A 25838-nucleotide genomic window follows, 5' to 3' on the forward strand; every position below is an offset into this window, starting at 1 on the left:
AAAATGTGCACTTAGAGAAAATATAAAAATAAAGTGTTGCATATTGATATTTATCTGTTTCTATATATATTTATTGTGAGAAATCATTAAGATGATCAGTGTTTCCACAAAGATAAATATAATTAATTATTGGCTATTTCTGGCAATTTATTTAAGTGTGTATCAAACTGGTAGCCCTTCGCATTAATCAGTACCCAAGAAGTAGCTCTTGGTTTCAAAAAGGTTGGTGACCCCTGATGTAGAGTTTCCACTTAACCTAACGTGTTTTCGGAAACATGCCAACAGATGGCTAGCTCGGGCTGTAAGACCAAACATGTTAACCATTAGGCCCTAAATACATTTTATAGGTTTGCTACTATAGCAGGATTTGACCCTGTAACACACACAGAACAGAACTCTATGCTACAAACACAGTAACACAGAAACAGTGGTACCTCGGTTTCCGAAAACTGAAGCAATTTACCCCATAATAAATAAATACTCCACTTAGATACCCAAACGTATTAACAGAAAACACATTTTATAGATGAGTATAGTTTTACATATAAAAATAAAGTAAAATACATATAATAAATGGAATGGATACATTTTTTTGCTTACAGACTGCATTGTATTTTGAATTCAATAGTTCAATATTTCACCTTTTTTAAATTCCTCGCATTCAACTTTTTATGGTCCCAATGTGGCTTATTAAAAAAAAAAAAATCTAAAGCACAGAGACGAAGTGACCAACATGTCGGATGCTTTGTTTGAGCATCGATTCTGCAGAAGGATACGCATTCAAATTGACTAGTTTGTTATGCGCAACGTTATATGAAAACAATGTTCATGAAAATTTGGGTCGAACAAAAGAATCCTACAAAAAGTGGGGCGGACAAAGACCTAGGTGCCATTTTATTGTTCAATGAATGATATTAGCAGTCAATGAAAAATGAAGGCCATTCCAGACACATAAGCTCATTAAAATGTGCCAAACTCAGTCTTCAAGAAATATATTTGGGAGGCATTTAAAGGACAACTGCACTTATTTTGGAATGTTGCCTATCGTTCACAATCATTATGAGAGACAAGAAGACAAATGTATCCTGTTTTTTAGTGCATTCTAACTCATAAATAAATGTCTGCTTACCATGGAGTCAGTGGGAGGTCATCTCATTTTGTGATCTGAATATTAACCAGGTTTTAGTGATAATGTTATTACAAGCGCTAACGCAGACAAACTATTTATAGCCGCGACGTGATCTCATAGTGCTAAATAGCTTATGCTGCCATATTGAAACCATCGGCTGGTGAGCTGCTTTCTTGCCTCGGAGCTCATGAAAGTTTATTCTCTATCATAATTAATGCCTCTTACCTTAAAACTAGAAGGATGAGGACAAGTTGGTCAACTCTGAAATCCAATTTAGGTTTCCAGGTGAGAGGCATGATTTATGATCTGCAATAAACAATAAATCGACCATAAACTCCCACGGAGCAAGGAAGCAAGGAAACAGCAGACCACTCGGTGATGTAAACACAGGGACACACAGTATTGATCACGGCGCCGCTATAAATAGTCTGTCTGCGTTAGCGCTTATAATAACAAAATCACTAATACTTGCTTAATATTCAAGTCCCGAAATGTAAATGTGGTACCGTATTTTCGGAGTATAAGTCGCTCTGGAGTATAAGTCGCACCGGCTGAAAATGCATAATAAAGAAGGAAAAAAACATATATAAGTCACACTGTATAAGTCACATAAGTCGCATTTTTTGGGGAAATTTATTTGATAAAACCCAACACCAAGAATAGACATTTGAAAGGCAATTTAAAATAAATAAAGAATAGTGAACAACAGGCTGAATAAGTGTACGTTATATGACGCATAAATAACCAACTGAGAACGTGCCTGGTATGTTAACGTAACATATTATGGTAAGAGTCATTCAAATAACTATAACATATAAAACATGCTATACGTTTACCAAACAATCTGTCACTCCTAATCGCTAAATCCCATGAAATCTTATACGTCTAGTCTCTTACGTGAATGAGCTAAATAATATTATTTGATATTTTACGGTAATATGTTAATAATTTCACACATAAGTCGCTCCTGAGTATAAGTCGCAAAGTATGAAAAAAACTGCGATTTATAGTCCGAAAAATACGGTATTGTTGGCGCTTTTTGGATGGTTATTTATCAGATTTTATGGCGGAATAGAGGACCTCCCATTGGCTCCTCTGTGAGTAGACTTTTATTTACGTTTAATATTTACAATGCATTAAAAAAATCCATCCGTCGTCATGTCTTTCATCATGATTGTGAACGATAGGCAAAATTCCCCAATAGTGTTTGAGTCTCTGTATTTTCATTGTAACCAAATGTAGCAGAACTGGTAAGTTACATGAACTTTTCATTAATGGCCCGCAGCTTGAGTTTTGTTGGACTGCAGCGTAGTATTGTCAAAATAAAATTCAACCAAAAAAGGTATGAAAAAAGACATATTGTAATTACTTTGTAACCTTCACCACAAACCTGACCTAACGTTTGTTTTCAGTATTTCTTCAGGCAAAATAAAGATTGAATGGCTCACGCATGTTTTGACTTTCCAGTATGTGACCCTTGTAGAACAAGTTTGGACACCCCTGTTCTAAGATGACTCCAAGATCTAATGGCAAGTACAGCTAGTGTCAGTAATAACTAAGAAGAAAAACAATAAATTACACTTTATAGCATAAATATCATACACTACAATCCACTATATATAAATCATAATGTTTAGTATTTGGAAGAGGACATACTAAGGTATGTCACAGTTCGTCAGGGTCTGCTATCAGCTGATTGACCTCACTTTGTAGGAAGACAATTTTTGACTCATCCAGTCAACTTTGGACTCTTCCTCAGTGCGGCGAAGGCAGCGTTTGCAGGCCCTGCCCATGAGGTACGCAATCTCGGCCAAGTTGAGCAGCACGCACACTCCGGAGACTGCCAGCATGAAGACAGTGAAGATGGTCTTCTCGGTGGGCCTGGACACAAAGCAGTCCACGGTGTTGGGGCACGGGTACGAGTCACACTTCACCAAGCGCACCATCCTAAAGCCCGGGTAGATCATGTAGAAAATGTAGAGAAAAGCAACCTCAAAGATGATTCGAAAGACTATGCTGATCATGTAGGTCCACCACAGTGCTCCGGTGATCCGAAACTTCTGGTTCTTGATATGTTCCAGCTCTTTCGGGCTGTTTCGCCCGGCCCGCTTTAGGATCTTCTTGTCAATGTGGCGCCGATGGGCCACATGCATGCCCACCAGGAGAGCAGGCGTGGAGACCAGGATGAGCTGCAGAGCCCACAGGCGGATGTGCGAAATGGGGAAGAACTGGTCGTAGCAGACGCTGTTGCAGCCGGGCTGCTGGGTGTTGCAGGTGAAGCCGGATTTCTCGTCTCCCCAAACGCTCTCCGCCGCGACCACCAGGACAAAGATACGGAAAATGAAGATGACTGAGAGCCAAATACGTCCGATGCCTGTCGAATGCCTGTTTATGCCGCTGATCACGGCATAAAAGGACCCCCAGTTCATTTTCGACTCCAGGTCTGAAAGACAACAACATCGTCAATTTTCTCCATCCGAGAAACCTCTAGATCGAGGTCAACTAACATAAACATCACGTTCGATCCAGAAACGATTAGATATAAACAGTAGTTTGAGATCTTTACCAGGTTCAGCCGGCGGTGCAAGCGGCATAAGCAGCGCCGTGTCCGAAGGTACCCATCCTGACCAAGGACTTGAAAATATGGCAAGAGACAGGAAATGGCGAGTGGTGCATTGCTCTATAAAAGGGGCGATGGCCCAACATCATGCACCGTCACAAGACGCAACAGGTTGAAGCCAATTGAGAAACATTCGCTCGACCACGTGATCTGCTCGCTCTGTATTAATACTGAACTCCTAAGCGCACCGACAGCCTGACAACAAATTCCTCCAAGAAAGCAGCCACACATTTGAAAGACCTCTGTTGTTTTTTTGCGGGGGAAATACTTCAAACCACCATTTTCATAAGTGAAATGAGTGACCTTCATTCAAATATAGTTGATGATGGTCCTCTGGACCTTGTTAGCTATCACTGACATTCCTTCAGACTTCTTTAAGAGTTAGTGTAACACACAAGGGAACAATCCATTTTACCTGCAGCTGTGGTGGTACACACAAAGTGTACAAAAATAAGAAGAGATGGATAAAACTATGTTTTTATAGGCAACCTAAAGGCTGTGTGGAGAACCTCATGCGTTGGGAAAATGCTAATCCTTCCTCCGCCACAAACCAGTGCCCTGCACCGTGGCGGTCATATGGTCTTGGACAAACAATTTACATACAATGGCTGCCTTCATTGGGCTGCAACAAGACTCTTTCAGATCAAACGCCTCGATTTCCGCCTACCCCCAGGCTTAAGAAGGAATCTGTGTGGACACAAAGCGGCAGGACCATGCCTCATTATTTATTGTGCTTCGAGGGCAGAGGGAGGCCTTTGACCTGAGTCGCTGTCCCTGACAGGATGCAGGACTCACGAAGATGCATGAACTCCACGCTTCATGCAACAAGCCATGTTTCAACTGTTAGCAAATGTGAGCCCTGCATGGACTTCATGGCCAAAACGGAAAATGTTTGCACCATTGGTTTATTGTAATTCTAAAGTTTTTAATAGTAATTAATGATTTGTAATTGCCTGTATTAATGCTAATGTTCCCCATTTTCAGCCATTCAAAACACCAGTTTTGGATATGCTGTAATTTGGCAATCACACAAGTGGATACCTGAGGCTACATGATAATCTTAACTTCATGTTGAAATGTACAAACTCTATAAACATACATATACACTTAATGTACCGTATTTTTCGGAGTATAAGTCGCTCCGGAGTATAAGTCGCACCGGCCGAAAATGCATAATAAAGAAGGACAAAAAACATACTTATAGTCCGAAAAATACGGTATATGAATAGTGGTATTAAAAGAGCGAAGGGAGTGCTATTTTGTCTGGAACTAAACTAAACAATAATTTTCCTTGTAAATGTTGATTCAAAATATCTAAGATATCTACTGTATTTTTCGGAGTATAAGTCGCTCCGGAGTATAAGTCGCACCGGCCGAAAATGCATAATAAAGAAGGAAAACAACATATATAAGTCGCACTGGAGTATAAGTCGCATTTTTTGGGGAAATGTATTTGATAAAACCCAACACCAAGAATAGACATTTGAAAGGCAATTTAAAATAAATAAAGAATAGTGAACAACAGGCTGAATAAGTGTACGTTATATGACGCATAAATAACCAACTGAGAAGGTGCATGGTATGTTAACGTAACATATTATGGTAAGAGTCATTCAAATAACTATAACATATAGAACATGCTATACGTTTACCAAACAATCTGTCACTCCTAATCGCTAAATCCCATGAAATCTTATACGTCTAGTCTCTTACGCGAATAAGCTAAATAATATTATTTGATATTTTACGGTAATGTGCTAATAATTTCACACATAAGTCGCTCCTAAGTATAAGTCGCACCCCCGGCCAAACTATGAAAAAAACTGCGATTTATAGTCTGAAAAATACGGTACATATACAAGTACATATACATACATACACTCATGCACATAATCACGTTTAATCAAACATAATTTAACGTTGTTACTTTAGGGTAAACTGGATAACACATGGCACACTGACAAAGCTTAACCTATTGTTACTATAACAATCTACAAGGTTAATATAGGTTGCTTCTCTTTCTTCCCCTCCATTTTTCTGCATTCTTTTGTATCTGTAGTTATCATTACGTATATGTATTGTTGCATTTGAACAACTGTATTGTTGATAATAGAGGTCAATTATTGGTATTGTTCATTATCAATAGCACTATTTCTATTGGTATTTGTATTTCTGTAGTGTAATAATGCTCATTGTCATTTCTGTATTATTATTTATCTCGCTAACTGCTTCTTTGCTATCACTTTTACCATCATATTTGTACTTATCATATTTGCTGATGTTGCCCTATTGTTGTGTTTGCTGTTGTTGTTTTTATCTCTCTGTCTTATCCCCCTCTTGTCCCCACAATTTCCCCCTCTGTCTTCCTTTTTTTCTCTTTCTATCCCCTCCTGCTCCGGCCCGGCTGCACCAAATGATAATATAAATACATTTAATAAAGTCAAATACAAATAAGGCAACAAGAGAAGTATCCTACACTTCTCTTTTGTAAAGTAAATCTGAACAGCCGATATGGGCATCTACATCTACTATATGATTTGCCTGAGAAGCTGGACAGGACAAAAAAATAAATACAATTACTTCATGTTGAAATGTTTTTTTTAATAAAAATTTTCATGAAATTACCTATTCAAGCATTGAATGATGGGGTCTCAGCTCTCTGTGAAGCTATGGAGATCAATTTGTGTCTATTACAAAAACACTGAATTTATGTATCCAAATTTTGGGCATTTGAATTTTGTGAACTGATTATTTTTTTTTACATTAAATTATGCTGACAACTTTAAAACATTGGTATACAAATGCGTGTTCCAAAAAAAATGCGGCTTCAAAACACAAGACTCATTTTCGGTAAATTAAAACCAAAGCAATCGATCCTGTCTCAGAACCGGCCAATGAGGTGTCCAGTTTGAGGTCAGGTCACACGGGTCTTGCAAAACAGCATAAAAAAGGCAGTTACCTGGGCTACCCAGGCATAATACAACATAATAAACACTTTGTTTATTATGCAGCCCGCTGGATGTTTCAAAACTACAGAAATGATGACAATTATTAAAATCTTCACTTTTGAGTGACATACGGGTTACTACGGTAACCATGGAAACTACATCAGAGCAGCTCCATGCAGATCATGCATGAAGGAGAGGCAGGACTTGTTCACACAGCCGCAAACTTGAGACGCGAGTGTCAGACAACGGCAGATTTCAACAACAAAGTTCTGCAGAAAAGGGATGTCATATAGAATTTGTGGATTTTTTGTTACCCTTTGTGTTTGTTTCGCCGTGTTTAGTGCATATTTGTTGTTCTCGCTCGATTATAGAGGATGTCGTTTAAGGATGTGGTCTGGGGAGTAGCAACGTTCATGTATTTTCAATATTCAGTGTTTTATTGGTCATAGTTAATATTGTAAATCCCCCATTCTGTATTTTCATGTAGCTTCTGAGTGTGTTATTCAGTAACAAACTAACATTGTATTCTGTTTTTTAGATGATTTGCAATGTTTTTAGTATCAGTCATTATTGTGTGATCAGCTTTTATTCTTTTTTTTGCAGAACCATGGGATTTTTTTCTCAAGTGCACAGCAACCTCCACTATTTAACACGCGAAGTCCCAGAGAAGGGTCAATTGACATTTTTACCTAGAAAACACACAAGAGGGTCATTTGACCCCTAGTCCCCCCTGTGGACACTCCTTTTGTTATGAAAATGTGGCTGTTAGTGGCACACGGCAGGGGGCCACTTGAGCCTGTGTGGGGGAGGGGACCTTACAGCTCAAGCTTTAGTTCTGAGGTAGGTTGTGTGTGTTTTTGCAAGGATCAACAGAATGAAGGGATCAACACTCTGACATTTATTGTTAAAAAAAATACAAAACAAAACATATTTACAAAGAATGAAAAAGCAACTGTTTTCCCAGTTTTGGTGTGGAGGGTTGTTGCAGAAGCAATTGTTATTTTTGTGTGCCAAAAATAGTTTAAAAAAAAAATTTACAAAGAAAAAAGCATATTTACAAAGAATGAAAAACCATGTCCATGTAAACGTGACTGACATACATTTGAGCAGTCACTCACAATCCTGGCACTGCCATTGCTCCTTTCGGCATTTCCCACATGTATAATTTTTCTGTCTACCTAGACAAACTGCCCCTAACAGCCTCATTACCATAACAAAATGAGTGATTAGTGTATTCGGGAAAAGCGTCGGGCCAAATGACCCCTCTCTGGGTCTTCTAGGTAGACAGAAAAATGCTGGGACTTCTAGTGTTAAAGTTTTCATAAAAAGGATCCTGTACTTGGGGCAGCACGGTGGAGCAGGGGTTAGTGCATGTGCCTCACAATACGAAGGTCCTGAATAGTCCTGGGTTTGATCCTGCGCTCGGGATCTTTCTGTGTGGAGTTTGCATGTTCTCCCCGTGACTGCGTGGGTTCCCTCCGGGTACTCCGGCTTCCTCCCACCTCCAAAGACATGCACCTGGGGATAAGTTGATTGGCAACACTAAATTGGCCCTAGTGTGTGAATGTGAGTGTGAATGTTGTCTGTCTATCTGTGTTGGCCCTGTGATGAGGTGGCGACTTGTCCGGGGTGTACCCCGCCTTCCGCCCGAATGCAGCTGAGATAGGCTCCAGCACCCCCCGCGACCCCAAAAGGGACACGCGGTAGAAAATGTGCATGTGGTGCTGCATTTACATGCTTCTTTGTAAGACCCGTGTCACGTGACTGCAAACTTGACACCTCACTGGCTGCTTCGGAGATAAGATTGATTGGTTCACTCTTAATTTACCGGAAGTGGACATTTTCCTGCACTGAACTTTTTTTTTTTTTTTTTTACACTGAATTTTACATTACATTTTTAATTTTAAAACACACATTTTGCTACTAATATTTTTTCACTGAAATTGTCAGCATAATTTTATGTAAAAAACGGTATATGAATAGTGGTATTAAAAGAGCGAAGGGAGTGGTATTTTGTCTGGAACTAAACTAAACAATAATTTTCCTTGTAAATGTTGATTCAAAATATCTAAGATATGTACTGTATTTTTCGGAGTATAAGTCGCTCCGGAGTATAAGTCGCACCGGCCGAAAATGCATAATAAAGAAGGAAAAAAACATATATAAGTCGCACTGGAGTATAAGTCGCATTTTTTGGGGAAATGTATTTGATAAAACCCAACACCAAGAATAGACATTTGAAAGGCAATTTAAAATAAATAAAGAATAGTGAACAACAGGCTGAATAAGTGTACGTTATATGACGCATAAATAACCAACTGAGAACGTGCCTGGTATGTTAACGTAACATATTATGGTAAGAGTCATTCAAATAACTATAACATATAGAACATGCTATACGTTTACCAAACAATCTGTCACTCCTAATCACTAAATCCCATGAAATCGTATACGTCTAGTCTCTTACGTGAATGAGCTAAATAATATTATTTGATATTTTACGGTAATGTGTTAATAATTTCACACATAAGTCGCTCCTGAGTATAAGTCGCACCCCCGGCCAAACAATGAAAAAAACTGCGACTTATAGTCCGAAAAATACGGTACTTATACAAGTACATATACATACATACACTCATGCACCTAATCACGTTTAATCAAACATAATTTAACGTTGTTACTTTAGGGTAAACATGGCACACTGACAAAGCTTAACCTATTGTTACTATAACAATCTACAAGGTTAATATAGGTTGCTTCTCTTTCTTCCCCTCCATTTTCTGCATTCTTTTGTATCTGTAGTTATCACTACGTATATGTATTGTTGCATTTGAACAACTGTATTGTTGATAATAGAGGTCAATTATTGGTATTGTTCATTATCAATAGCGCTAAAAATTCAGTGTGGTCCCCCAGACCACACTGAATTTTACAACATTACATTTTTAATTTTAAAACACACATTTTGCCACTAATATTTTTTCTCTGAAATTGTCAGCATAATTTTATGTAAAAAAATTCAGTTCACAAAATTCAAATGCAAAAAAATCAGTTGTATAAATTCAGTGTCAAAAAATAGCTTTTGTAATAAAGACACAAATCAACCTACGTAGAAGCGCTATGAAGAAAAGCTCTATATACATCTAATCCATCATTATTGGTAGTTGCGGTACGCAGCAGGGATAGTTTAATCGAGACAGTTTTCGGACGTATACAGTTTATTTTCGTGTTTCGTCCTGCCCAACGTTTTAATTTTGCTTCACTTCCTGTTTTGGCTTGTCTTGCAGTGACGTGACCTATCCTTCTCAGCGCTGTTCTCACCTCTTCTTGGATGGTGATTAAGCTCACTTGTCCCTGGAAGCCAATCAGGAGGTTTCTCGGGCCAGCATCACCATGCTAACACTGGTTTGTTGCATATAAAGTGTGTAGATAAGACCGTTTTTTTGCCCTTGCAATTTTTTGATGACTTCTGTGTTGATCCTTTGATGAGGTGGTGACTTGTCCAGGTTGTACCCCGCCTTCCGCCCGAAAGCAGCTGGGATAGGCTCCAGCCACCCCGCCCCCCGAGAGGGACAAGCAGTAGAAAATGGATGGATGGTCCACTGCTGCTGCCACGCAAGTGCTATCTGAGTTGTTTTTTTTTCATTTAGCAAGCCGCACTGTCCGTATCACTCTTGATTGTTGTGTTCTTGCATTGAAATCTAACGTATAAACAAAACGTCCAGAGTCGTCAGTTGGGCTGAAATGTAATCTTTGTAGTCAGGGGATGTCGTGAGTTTGTGAAGAGATATATAAATACAATTTAATTGCTTTTATTGGGTTTGTCAATCGTTAAATAATTTCATTTATTCAAATTCTGACTTTATTCTTCTAAAACAGTGGTTCTTAACCTTGTTGGAGGTACAGAACCCAACCAGTTTCATATGCGCATTCACCGAACCCTTCTTTAGTGAAAAAAAAATATATATATTTTTTCAAATTCAAGAAAGTCATGTTTTTTTACTGGTGCACAAAATTAACCGTGCATGAACATCACCTTGTTCAAAGAACAAAACCAACACAGTTCGTGAACTCACAACAAATTACACACCTTACACACATTATTACCATGAAATAATTGACTTGGACCCCGACTTAAAGGCCTACTGAAAGCCACTACTACCGACCACACAGTCTGATAGTTTATATATCAATGATGAAATCTTAACATTGAAACGCATGCCAATACGGCCGGGTTAACTTATAAAGTGCAATTTTAAAATTCCTGCCACACTTCCGGTTGAAAAACTCCTTTGGATATGATTTATGCGCGTGACGTCACAAAATCCCCATCTGACCCGATATAAAAACCTCTTGTTTTCTTCGACAAAATTCCACAGTATTCTGGACATCTGTGTTGGTGAATCTTTTGCAATTTGTTTAATGAACAATGGAGGCTGCAAAGAAGAACGTTGTAGGTGGGATCGATCGGTGTATTAGCGGCTAAGTACAATACTTACAGCAACACAACAAGGACTACTTACTACGCCTAGCCGATGCTTGCCGCCAAACCCACGGATGAAGTCCTTCGTCGCGCCGTCGATTGCTGGAACGCAGGTGAGCACGGCTGTTGTTGGGAAGATGATGGCTGGCTGGCGTAGGTGGAGCGCTAATGTTTTTATCATAGTTCTGTGAGGTCCGGTTGCTAAGTTGCTAAATTAGCCTTAGCGTCGTTAGCAACAGCATTGTTAAGCCTTACCAGGCTGAGAATTTTTAACCGTGTAGTTACATGTACATGGTTTAATAGTAGTATTGATCTTCTGTCTATCCTTCCAGTCAGGGGTTTATTTTTTTGGTTTTTATCTTCATTTGAGAACAATGCTATCACGTTAGCTCAGTAGCTAAGTGTGTCACCGATGTATTGTCGTGGAGATAAAAGTCACTTTAAATGTCCATTTCGCGTGCTCGACTCTCATTTTCAAGAGGATATAGTATCCGAGGTGGTTTAAAATACAAATCCGTGATCCACAATAGAAAAAGGAGAGAGTGTGGAATCCAATGAGCCAGCTTGTACCTAAGTTACGGTCAGAGCGAAAAAAGATACGTCCATCACTGCCTCTCCAGTCATTCACTGTAACGTTCCTCATCTACGAATCTTTCATCCTCGCTCAAATTAATGGGGTGATCGTCACTTTGTCGCTCCGAATCTCTCGCTCCATTGTAAACAACGTGGAATTGTGAGGAATACTAGCTCCTGTGACGTCACGCTAGTTCCGGTACAGGCAAGGCTTTTTTTATCAGCGAGCAAAAGTTGCAAACTTTATCGTCGATTTTCTCTACTAAATCCTTTCAGCAAAAATATGGCAATATCGCGAAATGATCAAGTATGACACATAGAATGGATCTGCTATTCCCGTTTAAATAAAAACAATTAATTTCAGTAGGCCTTTAAACTAGTTGGAAAACTTATTGGGGTGTTACCATTTAGTGGTCAATTGTACGGAGTATGTACTGTACTGTGTAAACTGTACCGTTTCATATAATGTATTCTCTTCCTTTGCAATCTGCTAGTAAAAGTTTCAATCGATCAATCAAACAACCTGCAAATCAGATGGAAAATTAGAGGGAACATTGTTTGGGGGTCATCCATAATACGCCGATAGGGAGAAGTTTTTATTTACACGATAAGTCGGATGTGTCTTTACCTCCGCCGAACCCCTGAGGCCGACTCACCGAACCACTAGGGTTCGATCGAACCCAGGTTAAGAACCACTGTTCTTAAATGTCTACCTATTTCTCCCCCTCATATTTAGCAATACTTTAGTATTTAATATTACTAAAATGTTAAACCAGAATTCTAAAAATGGTTGCACATAAACCCATGACCCTTCTCAACTATCATTTGATACTGTATGAAATTTCCACTGACAAAAAAGTGGGATTGTTCTCTGTGCTGTGAGTGCGTCACTCAGGACAATGTTGTGGGAGGGTTGTGGTTCCCTGCTGATGCTTTGAATAAACTCAACTTCTCATTTGTATTCTCCCATGCACTGCGACACAACGTATACAGTGACATGGTCGTACAACTTACACGGATGGTTTATTATACAAGCAAATGGTACAGGCTGCTTCTAGACTGGTAATATATTACATTCTAGCTGGCAGACAGAAAGTTAATCTGATGAAACAACCTTGCAAATTATGTCTAGTCATCATGCTTTCCCCATCCGATGCCTTCTTCTTATACAGTGCATCTGGGAAGTGTTCGTAGCGCTTCACATTTTATGTTGCAGCCTTATTCCAAAATGGAAAAAAATCACTTTTGTCCTCAATTCTGCAGACAATACCCCATATTGTTATTTTTTTTTTCTTAATTTTGCAAATTTATTGAAAATAAAAAAATCACATGTACATAAGTATTCACAGCCTTTGCTCAATAGTTTGTTGATGCACCTTTGGCAGCAATCATAGCCTCAAGTCTTTGAATACGAAGCCACAAGCATGGCACACCTATCTTAGGACACTTTCGCCTATTCCTGTTTGCCGCACCTCACAAAATCCCTCAGATTGGATGAGAAGCGTTGGTTTTCATCCAAAATGTCTCTGTACTTTGCTGCATTCATCTTAGTCTAGTCAGGGAGGTGACCAAGAACCTGATGGTCACTCTGTCAGAGCTACAACCTTCCTCTGTGGAGAGAGGAGAGCCTTCCAGAAGGACAACCATCTCTGCAGCAAACCACCAATCAGGCCTGGGTAAAGAGGAAAGGGTGAAAATGCCCAAAGATAGGTGTGCCAAGCCTGTGGACCGTATTAAAAAAGACTTGAGGCTGTAATTGCTGCCAAAGGTGCATCAACAAAGTATTGAGTAAAGGCTGCGAATACTTATAAGTGTTTTTTTTAATTTTTATACATTTGCAAATGTTTTATTTTATTTTTTAACAAACCTCACATCGTCATAATGGGGTATTGTCAGTAGAATTTTAAAGTTAAAGTACCACTGATAGTCACACACACACTAGGTGTGGTGAAATTACTCTCTGCATTTGACCAATCCCCTTGCTCCACCCCCTGGGAGGTGAGGGGAGCAGTGAGCAGCAGCGGTGGCCGCGCTCGGGAATCATATTTTGAGGACAAAAATGAATTTAGACTATTTTGGACTAAGGCTGTGACATAAATAAATGTGGAAAAAGTAAAGCGCAGTGAATACTTTGCATTGTACCGTATTTTTCGGACTATAAGTCGAAGTTTTTTTCATAGTTTGGCCGGGGGTGCGACTTATACTCAGGAGCGAATTATGTGTGAAATTAACACATTACCATAAAATATCAAATAATATTATTTATCTCATTCGCGTAAGCGACGAAGAAAATGTCCGCAATCGTCACACACACGTCAGCAATCGTCACTCACACGCCAACCAATAGGAATTCAGCGGGGGCGGGTCATGGCAGAAGTGCATTGTGGGTCATGGAATGCTAACTGCTATATGCTATACGCCAGTGGTCCCCAACCTTTTTGTACTTGCGGACCGGTCAATGCTTGAAAATTGGATGGGGGGATGGGGGGGGGGGGGGGGTAAAAAAATAAATAAATATTTGTCATAAATAAATACAATCATGTGTGCTTTTATTTATATATTACGTATAATATGTTGTAATACAAGAAAATACAGGCCCTCATACATTAATGGTTAACATTTTTCACTATTTTAGAACATCACACTTAGTATGAGATACCAGACAAAACTTGACACTTTCCTCTCCTCTTGACCTAGGTTATCCTCCGGGCGTAGCACGAGATGAGGTACTTCTCCCATTCTGCGTCTTGTTTGTGTTTCAGCTTGACCTTAGCACTGACTGAAAAGAAAATGACACCCTTTAGAGTAGTGAACAGAGATTTCACATGACACTGGGAGAAGATGGGAAATGAACAGCTACAATGACAGTCACATGAGCGCCTTACTTTTTCTGGCTGTACCGCTGTTTTTCAGTTTGCTGTGTTTGGCATGTCCATTCTGGGCCAGTCGCAAAGACACCGGGGGACCTCTCCTGCAATGCATTGTTAATTACACAACATAGTCAACAAAATATCACTAGCACAATATTAAATACAGTCCTGTGCAAACGTATTTGACCACCATTAGTTTTAATTGTTTTAGCAATACAGACCTTGGCTGCATAACTTTGCAGTAGCATAGAAGGCTTTAGTATTAATTCAAAAGAAGGCAGATGTTTTATTTAACAAGTATATTTAATATTTTTGGCTACTGTAACATAATACATAGTTTGAACAGTAACATTGTGTTTAAAAATTGGAAAATACCACTAAATGAAGCCCGCGTACCACTATTGGTACCCGTACCACAGTTTGAGAATCCCTGATTTACTTTATCCAGGTCCTTATCCTAACATTTAATATTTTTTTCTTTGGTACATATGTCACTTCTCTAGAGTTTGTGTACTTTTTGTGTCTAGATCCTATCATTAAGTCTGTCCTCCTATTTACTGTGTTAAAGGGGAACTGCACTCTTTTGGAATTTTGCTTATCATTTACCATTTTTATGCAAGACAAAAAACACAAACATTTTTTTTTTGCATTCTAACTAGTAAATAATTGCAATCAAACGTCTGCTTACAATGGAGCCTATGAGAGTCGCTGTATTCTGCCTATAAAGCGCTCTAAAAAACATCCAAACACTTTCATCAAGGTTTTATATACACACTGTAATTATATATTTAATGTAGTAACCGGCACATTCATAATAACATTTAATATTTACGTATTTTGATCATTTTAAGCATACGGCAACACAATATTTCAAAAACGCATCACGACGTTCGCTTTTTTCTTCGACAACATCACTGATTACTACTCACTGCAGACTTCATGGCAGACAGCAAACATAATAAAACATCACTTACTGTGCAAAGTCTGCTGTCATTAGGAGGCTGACTAAAAATATGTTTTTATATTCCTGTTTAGATGAAGAATGTCTATAGTCCTTGCAAAGGGTAAAAACCTGGGTGCAAACCAGCTTCATTTGCGTGTCTTTCTCGCCATCTCCGGGTCTAAATTGGCTGTAAAAGTTTACCAACCTTTTAGTTTATGTCCACATCATTTTACTATCAAAGTGAGAAACTTTATTTATGATCTAGAATTAACTTTCACAAGCTCCGAGGCTTGAAAGCTGCTCACAAGCTGAGGATGTCAACATAGCAGCAATATGCTTGTTAGCTCTCTGTGACTATGCGCCACTAAAAATAGTTAGTCTGTGTTAGCGCTTATAATAACAATATTACTAATACTTGGTTAATATTCAATTCACGATACGTAAGTTGAGTATTGTTGCCGCTTTTTGGATCTTTTTTCGAGGGCTTTATCGGCGGAGAACAGGACCTCCCATTGGCTCTATTTTAAGCATACTTTTATTTACAAGTTAAAATGCATTACAAAAAAAATACATCCGTCTTCATGTCTTTAATTATTGTGAACAGTAGGCAAAATTCCCCCCAAAAAGTGCAGTTCTCCATTGATGTGCCAAACTAATCTCTGTGAAAAAGTTCATAGCAACAATAAAATTATACTTTGCCAACATAATGAATTTATACTGGTGACATGCAAACTCGAGTACCTCATAGCTCCAAGCTTCCCTTTTTCCAAGAAGAGCTCAACTGTCACGCCTGGCCCTTGTGTGAAAAGTCTGGCGTAGAAGGTCCGATTGTGCACCATGTCTTTGAACCAGTACACTGCTTCGTTAGACCAGTCCGTCTCATTTATAGGACTCACCTCAGGTGTGGAAACAGACATAATAACATTAAAAAATATATATTTGTTGACAGCATTGGAGAAATTAGGTGTGCAACACATCAGTATTTTCTATCACTAAGCATTATATTTTGAGGACATGAATCAAATGTAAATTAATATCACATGCATGATTTTATTTGCCAAAATCATTAAGTGCATGCTGCCACCTGGATGAGGCAGTGGAACCCGGTTTTCATTTTATTTTATTTGCTTAGCCTTGTAAAAAAAAAAGAAAAAGCACAGACCCAAAGATCTAGTGCGTGAAGAGGGCTGGATCATAATCACTAAATGATGTCGAATGTGTCATTTTGTGAGCAGTTCTGGCTGCCGAGCCTCCGCCTCCAACATGTGGACAGAAAGCAGACCAGATTGAGGATCATTGAATTTTCTTTCATCTGAGACGCCGTGGGTCGCAAAAAGTGATTGCAGACCGCTTTTTACGTCTCTGCACCGTTGACAGAACTGCTCGGAGAATTAACAACATTCGGAGCAGTTTACACATGTGGTCTCGGAACAGTCTTGACGCTTTAGATGACCTTTCATGCATGTGGAACATTAAGAAGGCAAAATTGTAGTAAAAATCATTAAGAGGGAGCTAAAACTCACATTTGCCAGTGAAACTTGCATCGACTGCAGTGGTAAGCGAGCCATTTCTGGACTCATCTCCTTGATGTTACACAGTGACACACAGGCAGTGTCGCCGTGATCCAACCTCTTCACCTCCACTTTGATAGAGGTCCAACTCTTGGCTCCATCAGTGACCTCATCTTGGGGCAGGAGAAAAAGGAGGCATGAATGAGTCTCCACCAAAAGGGCAGAGACAAGTTAGGTGCTGCCACCACCTAGAGGTCACAAAAGTAAATACATGGACCCACCTTCACTAATTCCACATATCTTTGTCACCTGAGCCCGGCACCATTGTTCTTGCTTAGGCAACCAGGCTATTACATGGGCTCTGATGTCTGGAATGCAGTTTTGCTCACCAAATGAACTACTGGCTTCACAGCTGCTTTAACAGGAGGAATAAAAAATATAATAGCAACCAGAAACATGTAAAAATAAAAAGGGAAGAAACCTCTACAAAGAACAGTAATGAAGAATAAGGATAAATGCCTCTTTAGGTTCTGTAAATGTGATCGGGGAATCAGTAAGGGCTGTGAAGAGCAGATGGGTGATTAGATTTGAATGAAAAAGCGCTGAACAACTTACTTAGGAACAAGAGCCTGCAATTTGGTGATGGAGTCGGCATGCTGAATATAGAAGTTGCTTGGACTCACAATATGGGACACGACAACCTCAGGTTCCTCAAACCTTCGCACTTGGAACTCTGGGATGGTTAAAGCGTTGCTTTGGGGCCCTCTTGAGGAACCATTGTCATTATCAAAATTTGCATATGGGGTTGTCTGGGTTTTCATATTGCCGGCCTTATCTTCCTCACACTTTGTTCTTTGGCAGTCTTTGTTGTCAGAGGAGCTGTTATTGGCTTTCCCATGTGCCTTCTCTGTGGTGATGTCTCCAAAATCCCACAATTCAGTCTCCGTTGCAATCATACAAGCATATGTGAGCGAGCCGTCCGACTCCACCCGCTTGACCCTGAAAACTGGAGCTTGGTCAACTGAATCGGCATGCAATGTTTTTGGAGTGGTGGTGATGATTTGATCATGCAACATCTGCCTGATAGGAGAACATTGTGTTTCGATTGTGGGCAGTGCAAGCTGTGAAGAGACCTGTTCCATGACAGAGACCTCCAGCATCCCTACAGTTTTAGAGTATGCTCTGAGGAAGTGCAGCAGCTGGCCGAATGTTTGTTTTTTGTGTTGCACATGCACAAAAGCCTCCTGCCCCCAATTGAATGACGGCACCGTCTCTGTGATTACCTCAGAGCTCTCACATAAGGCAGGAGGATCAAACTCAGCTGGTGGTTGGCATTTATCCTCTAAATTAACTTCTGCCTGTTGTTCCGCATCCTTACAGACAAATGACACGTTTATAGTCTTAACCGAGCTGTTTTGTTCTGAGATTTTCTCCACCTGGGCTGGGGGCTGGGCGACACGTGACTCTGTCAACTCTTGAAGGGTTTGTGTGGCTCTCAGTGCCTGTACTGCTTTGGATATGGATGTGGCCCTAATTGAGTTCTGCATTAGCGGTCCAAACCTGCGCACAGTCGTGTACAGGATCCCTTCTAAGCCCAGTGGTAGACCATGGTTTGTCCGCACTCCATTTTTTTGAAAAGGCAGCAGGCAAACGCGTGGCTCTATAAATAAAAGGCAACAGAAAGATAAGTGTCCAGATACAAGTTGAATGTGAATTAGTGTCAAGACGTTCCCTTTTTAACTTACCCTGCGTTGGGTCCTTAAAAAAAGCTGAGAGCTTGTCTATCGCTTGACATCTTTCATCCAATGTCTTTGAAAGATCATTGAAGACACTTGTTGAAAAAGATGACATGAACAAATCCCCAACATCTTCATATGCCTTTAGGAAAGAGAAGTTAAATAAAATGTACAAATGTAAGTTTAGACAATGTCACCTAAAACTTTAGGTATAGTAATAAATACAATGTAAATCAACAAAAAATGGCAAGAAATACATCAAATAATGAATAAAGCAAAATATGTTTTGGACGAAAAATCACTCCATACTACAGGGGAATCCGACTGTAAGAATCTTATATGTGAAAATGCAAATGCTGTTCACGCAATTAAAACAAAGCATCGCGAAGGCCTGTGGCGGTTGTTGACGCTATGGGATTTCTGCCCAGTGCTCTGTATGTCATGGTGAAAAAATTCAGTGAAGTGCAGGTAAACGACTTGAGTATCAAAAGATGGCGGTACTGTCTCAAAAATAATTATCTTTCTATACCAGTATAGTATACCAGTAATAACTCGTATTACTGGTATACCGCCATGCCCTAATTCTAACCCTTTATTTATTGAATAATTAAAATATTTAAATTCACTGATTTGGTGCAATTGTAAACAGCTAAAATTATGCACAAAGCAAACTACAACCTGCAACACAAGAAACAACACATTTTCTCAAAAAAGAGGAGAAATATAAACTTATGGAAAATATGTATATTAAACGGTTGTATACACGTAGAACACTAAAGACAGTTAGTATATCAGTATGTGGAATTAAATTATGGGATGAATTAGGCAAATAAGTCAAACAACGTACTAATATAATCCAATTGAAGTGTTTACAAAGTACAAAGAAAAAACATCCTGATAAATATCTTGAACCTTATTGAAAAATTAGACAATAATATTCATCCAATTATTTGAATCACAACTTAAACAACTATTTACTCATGAGATCTAAATTGATTATTTAATTTGTTTGTGTAACACGTTGAGTACAATAAGTGAACAAACAAATGTGTAAGAATATAGTATGAAACAGAAAAGGTGTAGAATCAACTCTGCTCTTTTTCAGACACGTAACGAGAAACTGGAAACAAGTTTTGCAACTGCACTGTATTTTTTAAAATAAATTTAAATCATAACCATAACTAAAAGGGTTTAAATTGCTTTTGGAACATCTGTGTGGAGTTGGAATGTTCTCCATGGCTTATGTGGGTTTAGTTTTTTTGCCGATACTCCAGCTTCCTACAACATATCCAAAAAACAGCTGTTACCTTACATCGAAACTTTTGTTCTTAAACGTTAATGTGAGTGTGAATGATTGTTTGTTAATATACACCCTGTGATAGATTGTTGACCAATCCAGGGTGTATGCAGTCTCTCTTCGAAATCCACTGGGATATAGGCTCTAGCTCGCTGTGACACTAATGTGGCCAAGCGGCATAGAGATTGTTAAACAATTTGAATTATTCTATCCTAACTCACCGGGCACACAAATTGTTGCAAAATCTTTTGCACAGCATTCGACATTTATAAATATAGTAATGTTTAGTTTTACCATGACTGTTCATAGGTAATCATTCAAAAACGTATTGAATAATCCAGGGGTCCCCAAACTTTTTGACTCAGGGGCCGCATTGGGTTAAAATAAATTTGGCCGGGCTGTGTGTGTATATATATATATATATATATATATATATATATATATATATATATATATACACATATACATATACATACATACACATATACATATATATATATATACACATATACATATACATACATACATACATACATACATACATACATATATATATATATACATACATATACATATATATATACATATATATATATATTCCTCGAGCACTAATTGACTGAAAGAGCTCGTACTTGCCGATGTTACGTTATCGATGGGAAAATGCATTTTTAGACAATATGATTTGCCTGAGTAGCTAGGACAGATTTAATAAGATAATTTAAAAAAATAAAACAAAAAAATAATAATTAACCAGGGACTTCCCGCGGACCGGATTTTGGATGCTGGTGGGCCGTGCCTGGCCCGCGGCCCGTAGTTTGGGGACCCCTGGAATAATCAATGCATCGAACACAGCGGTTTCTGATATTGTAGTGACTTCAAAAGTACAGTAGTACAAAATAACGTACACACATTTCAGTGTGAGGCACTGCTGGTCTTTACCACAAATAACTTAAAAACATTTATATAATTTGGGGTATTTAGTTGGGTGATCTTGTATTTATTTTATTCAATAGTTTTTTTCTGTTCTTGATCGTCGTTTGTGTGTTTTACAGTACTTTGTCAAATGTGCAGCGGAAATAAAGTGGATTGGATTGAAACAGATAACGTATTGAACTGATTCAGCGTTTGTCTTTTATGCAATATTATTGTGCAGGTGACGGTAATATGTATATTTGTTGTAACCCCTGAGTGTAAAGCCTGATGAAAATGACAATCACACTAATCATATACAATATCCAATCCACTTTATTTATATAGCACATTTAAACAACAAAAATGTTTCTGAAGTGCTGCACAAAAATATTAAAAACAAGAGTCAAATACTATCTTTAGCTCCACCAATGACTGAATAAAAACAAAATAAATAAATATAAAACCAATAAGAAAACAATATAAAAATAAATATGATTAAAACAATAAATTGAAATAAAAATTTAAAAACACAGAGGATATATGTGATTTGCCTGAGTATCTAGGAGACCCCGAGAGTAACAAGCGGTAGATATATGGATTACAAAGGACAGATTTAATAAAAAATTATTAATTAATTAAAAAAAAAAACATGTTTAACTTGGAACTTTTTTTTAGTTGGAACAGTACTTTGTAAAATGTGCTGTAGAAATAAAGTGGATTGGATTGAAACATATTGTATTGAACCCAGGTGACGGTAATATATATATTTGTTGTAACCAATGAGTACTTCCTGATGAAAATGACAATCACACTAATCATATACAATATCAAATCCAATCCACTTTATTTATATAGCACATTTAAACAACAATAATGTTTCTAAAGTGATGCACAAAAATATTAAAAACAAGCGCCAAATACTATCATTAGCTCCACCAATGACTGAATAAAAACAAAATACATAAATATAAAACCAATATAAAAATAAATATGATTAAAAACGATTTTAAAGGGTAAAACCAATTAAAACAATATATATAAATAAAAAAAAGAAAACACAGAGGATATATATGATTTGCCTGAGTATCTAGGAGCCCCTGAGAGTAACAAGCGGTAGATATATGGATTAGAAAGGACATATTTAATAAAAAATAATTAATTACAAATAAAAAAATAAATTTAACTTGGAACTTTTTTTACTTGGAACAGTACTTTGTAAAATGTGTTGTAGAAATAATATTGATTGGATTGAAACAGATAACGTATTGAACTCAGGTGACGGTAATATATATATTTGTTGTAACCAATGAGTGTACTTCCTGATGAAAATGACAATCACACGAATCATAATGGCGCCCTGTTCAGAACTACATGAACGTTTCTCCAATAATTGAGAGTCGCCAGTAAGAATGAACAACATAGCATGGATAAAAGACTCATGACGTGACGGTTTTAACAGCCATATTATGTCGGCGGGACCAGCTGTTGAGTGCTGGCTACATACGCCGTGCTTATTATTACCTTCTTGGTCACAATTCGAAGCTCGTTTTCCAGATTGTTCCGAGCAGCTTCCAAACGCCAAACTTTTAAAAGTAACTGTAATTTGTGGACACCTGGTGAAGGATACGCGTGTTCGTGGACGGGGAGCTGCGCGGCCATTGTTGTGGAGTTTCCCCGGTGGGACTCTTTGTTGTTGCCCAGTGCCCACGGTGACAATCTTGCTTCCTTCCAGGTGAGGTGCGGAGATAAGTCAGGTAAGATGTCACCGGATTTGACCAAACCCTTGTTATATGTGTAATTCTGTTGAAAATGATCAATATCGGGGAACATTATTTTCCTCACTCAAGTTAAATTGCGTAACGCCACCTGTACTTAATCAAGGGCACTTACAGAAGGGTGGTCTGTGTTCCTTTTTTTTTTTTTTTTACCACTGTCACACCAGAAGGGAGAAAACAAGAAATTAATTAATAATTAATAAAAACAAATGACGGACACATTTGCCGCAGTAAAAAACAAATACATGTTTGACCATCCCCAATGGCATACTTGCCAACCCTCCCGAATTATCCGGGAGACTCCCGAATTTCAGTGCCTCTCCCGATTTCCAGCCGGACTTAAAGGCCTACTGAAACCATACTTGCCAACCTTGAGACCTCCAATATCGGGAGGTGGGGGGTGTGGTTAGAGGCGTGGTTATTTACCGCTAGAATTCACCAACTCGAGTATTTAATATATATATATATATATATATATATATATATATATATATATATATATATATATATATATATATATATATATATATATATATATATATATATATATGTATGTATGTATGTATGTATGTATGTATGTATATATGTATGTATGTATGTATGAAATACTTGACTTTCAGTGAATTCTAGCTATATATATATATATTTATTTTATTTACATAAAAGAAATACTTGAATTATCTATCCATTAGATGGCAGTATTGTCCTGTTTAACTTCTCTGTTCATGACTGAGAAATCATTTCGGCCACCGTGTTCAATGGAGAAGTCTGTTCTACATATTTACAGGCAACATACACCTTCCCCTTCGAACTGTCCTGGATGAACTGAAATTCTTGTTTCCATTCGTTTTGGTACTTGCAAGCGTATTTATATTGTGGGAAAGCGGACGTGAGAATAGGCTGTCCCCACTCAGTCTCAGGTCCGCATTGAGCTGGAGGGGGCGTGGCCTCCAGCTCCGGCTGAATACCGGGAGTTTGTCGAGAGAAAATCTCTGCCGGGAGGTTGTCGGGAGAGGCGCTGAATAACGGGATTCTCCCGCTAAAAACGGGAGGGTTGGCAAGTATGACTGAAACCCACTACTACCGACCACGCAGTCTGATAGTTTATACATCAATGATGAAATCTTAACATTGCAACACATGCCAATACGGCCGGGTTAGATTAGTAAAGTGCAATTTTAAATTTCCCGCAAAATATTCTGCTGGAAACGTCTCGGTATGATGACGTTTGCGCGTGACATCACGGATTGTAGCGGACATTTTGGGACAGCATTGTGGCCAGCTATTAAGTCGTCTGTTTTCATCGCAAAATTCCACAATATTCTGGACATCTGTGTTGGTGAATCTTTTGCAATTTGTTTAATGAACAATGAAGACATCAAAGAAGAAAGCTGTAGGTGGGATCGGTGTATTAGCGGCTGGCTGCAGCAACACAACCAGGAGGACTTTGAGTTGGATAGCAGACGCGCTACCGTGAGTACAGCTTTGGCTTCCAAACATTTGATCGCTTGCCCGTACGTGCGTGCCGCTGTGTGCATGTCACGTACGTAACTTTGGGGAAATATATGTGCTGTATGAACTTTACGGAGGTGAACGGTACTTTGGGCTGTGGGATTGAGTGTGTTGTGCGGGTGTTTGATTTGTATTGGTGGGTTATATGGACGGGAGGGGGGAGGTGTTTGTTATGCGGATTAATTTGTGGCATATTAAATATAAGCCTGGTTGTGTTGTGGCTAATATATATGTCTTGTGTTTATTTACTGTTTTAGTCATTCCCAGCTGAATATCAGGTCCCACCCGCCTCTCACAGCATCTTCCCTATCTGAATCGCTTCCACTGCCCTTTAGTCCTTCACTCTCACTTTCCTCATCCACAAATCTTTCATCCTCGCTTAAATTAATGGGGTAATCGTCGCTTTCTCGGTCCGAATCGCTCACGCTGCTGGCATCCATGATTGAAAACAATGTGCAGATGTGAGGAGCTCTACAACCTGCGACGTCACGCTACTTCCGGTACAGGCAAGGCTTTTTTTTATCAGCGACCAAAAGTTGCGAACTTTATCGTCAATGTACTCTACTAAATCCTTTCAGCAAAAATATGGCAATATCGCGAAATGATCAAGTATGACACATAAAATGGATCTGCTATCCCCGTTTAAATAAGAACATTTCATTTCAGTAGGCCTTTAATGTGCTTATGTTTTACTGTAAATTCATGTGACGAATATCACTAAACCACTTCAAGATTTCTTTTAAATCTCTAATTTAAAAGACTGTTTACATATTTGGCAATCTAAAATCCAACATTCCTGGAGGGCAGAAAATAGTGTAGCCTTTGTTACCTTTTACAATAAGCAGCAACAATTAAAAATTAGAGCAAAAACAATACAATAACTATGTTTTTTCTAATAAATAATAACACAGATTTGTTTTTAAATACTGTATATATATATGTATATTGCACCGCGCCCCCAATGGGGTCCACCCCATTATTTGAGAAGGACTTGGTTAATTGGAGACTGTAAATTGTCTATAGGTATAAATGTGAGTGTGAATAATTGTCTATGTGCCCTGTGATTGGTCCTGCCAATTCTCGTTAGCATGTCAATGAGCTGGTCTATTATAGAGTATGTTAGCAATAAGTTAGCAGCATGAGAGCCAACCTTCATCCTGAATAACGGTATTGCTTTTTTTCCCAGTTTATTCCAAACTGTATCATTAATTTAATGTGATTCTTACATGTATGTGCACATCATGTGTATATATAATGTACTTTCCTTAATGTGCTTTGGTTTTACTGTAAATTCTTGTGAAGAATATCACTAAACCACCTCAAGATTTCTTTTAAATCTGTAATTTAAAAGACTGTTTACATATTTGGCAATCTAAAATCCAACATTCCTGGAGGGCAGAAAATAGTGTAGCCTTTGTTACCTTTTACAATAGCAGCAACAATTAAAAATGAGAGCAAAAACAATACAATAACTATGTTTTTACTAATAAATAATAACACAGATTTGTTTTTAAATATATGTAAAACAT

At 38.4% G+C, this 25838-nt stretch overlaps 2 protein-coding genes across 6 annotated transcripts; both read right to left on the minus strand.

The window, feature by feature from the left end:
• Positions 1 to 2721: 2721 nt before the first annotated feature.
• On the minus strand, positions 2722 to 3723 carry LOC133649039 (gap junction beta-1 protein-like). Its single transcript, XM_062045732.1, has 2 exons — positions 3696 to 3723; positions 2722 to 3572 (listed from the first exon to the last, which is right to left on the minus strand). The coding sequence occupies exons 1-2, from the start codon at positions 3721 to 3723 to the stop codon at positions 2818 to 2820; spliced, it is 783 nt and encodes a 260-aa protein (XP_061901716.1). The 3' UTR covers positions 2722 to 2817.
• Positions 3724 to 14300: 10577 nt separating this feature from the next.
• On the minus strand, positions 14301 to 23120 carry LOC133649038 (uncharacterized). Of its 5 annotated transcripts, XM_062045729.1 has the most exons (9): positions 22913 to 23120; positions 22544 to 22822; positions 18823 to 18955; positions 17693 to 18737; positions 17359 to 17492; positions 17090 to 17250; positions 16308 to 16462; positions 14639 to 14724; positions 14301 to 14532 (listed from the first exon to the last, which is right to left on the minus strand). In XM_062045729.1, exons 2-9 carry the CDS (start codon positions 22679 to 22681, stop codon positions 14447 to 14449), a joined length of 1938 nt encoding a protein of 645 aa, XP_061901713.1. In that variant the 5' UTR covers positions 22682 to 22822; positions 22913 to 23120; the 3' UTR covers positions 14301 to 14446. The 5 variants fall into 5 exon arrangements, with proteins under 5 accessions (XP_061901713.1, XP_061901715.1, XP_061901714.1 ...); XM_062045731.1 differs by lacking the exon at positions 22913 to 23120 and having other exon boundaries at positions 22650 to 22902; XM_062045730.1 differs by lacking the exon at positions 22913 to 23120 and having other exon boundaries at positions 22636 to 22902.
• Positions 23121 to 25838: the final 2718 nt, after the last annotated feature.

This window comes from Entelurus aequoreus, linkage group LG04 (assembly GCF_033978785.1).
Source record: "Entelurus aequoreus isolate RoL-2023_Sb linkage group LG04, RoL_Eaeq_v1.1, whole genome shotgun sequence".
Classification (NCBI taxonomy): Eukaryota; Metazoa; Chordata; class Actinopteri; order Syngnathiformes; family Syngnathidae; genus Entelurus; species Entelurus aequoreus.

Bases quoted from the DNA above. Each gene is read 5' to 3' on its own strand.
- LOC133649039 (XM_062045732.1), bottom strand. From the start codon at position 3,723: ATGCCGCTTGCACCGCCGGCTGAACCTG. The intron at 3,573-3,695 runs GTAAAGATCTCA...GTTGTCTTTCAG, and splicing joins TGCACCGCCGGCTGAACCTG to ACCTGGAGTCGAAAATGAAC.
- LOC133649038 (XM_062045727.1), bottom strand. From the start codon at position 22,852: ATGTTCCCCGATATTGATCATTTTCAACAGAATTACACATATAACAAG. The intron at 18,956-22,543 runs GTAATAATAAGC...TCTTTCCTAAAG, and splicing joins TTCGAATTGTGACCAAGAAG to GCATATGAAGATGTTGGGGA. The intron at 14,725-16,307 runs GTACTCGAGTTT...AATGCATTGCAG, and splicing joins GGGAAGCTTGGAGCTATGAG to GAGAGGTCCCCCGGTGTCTT.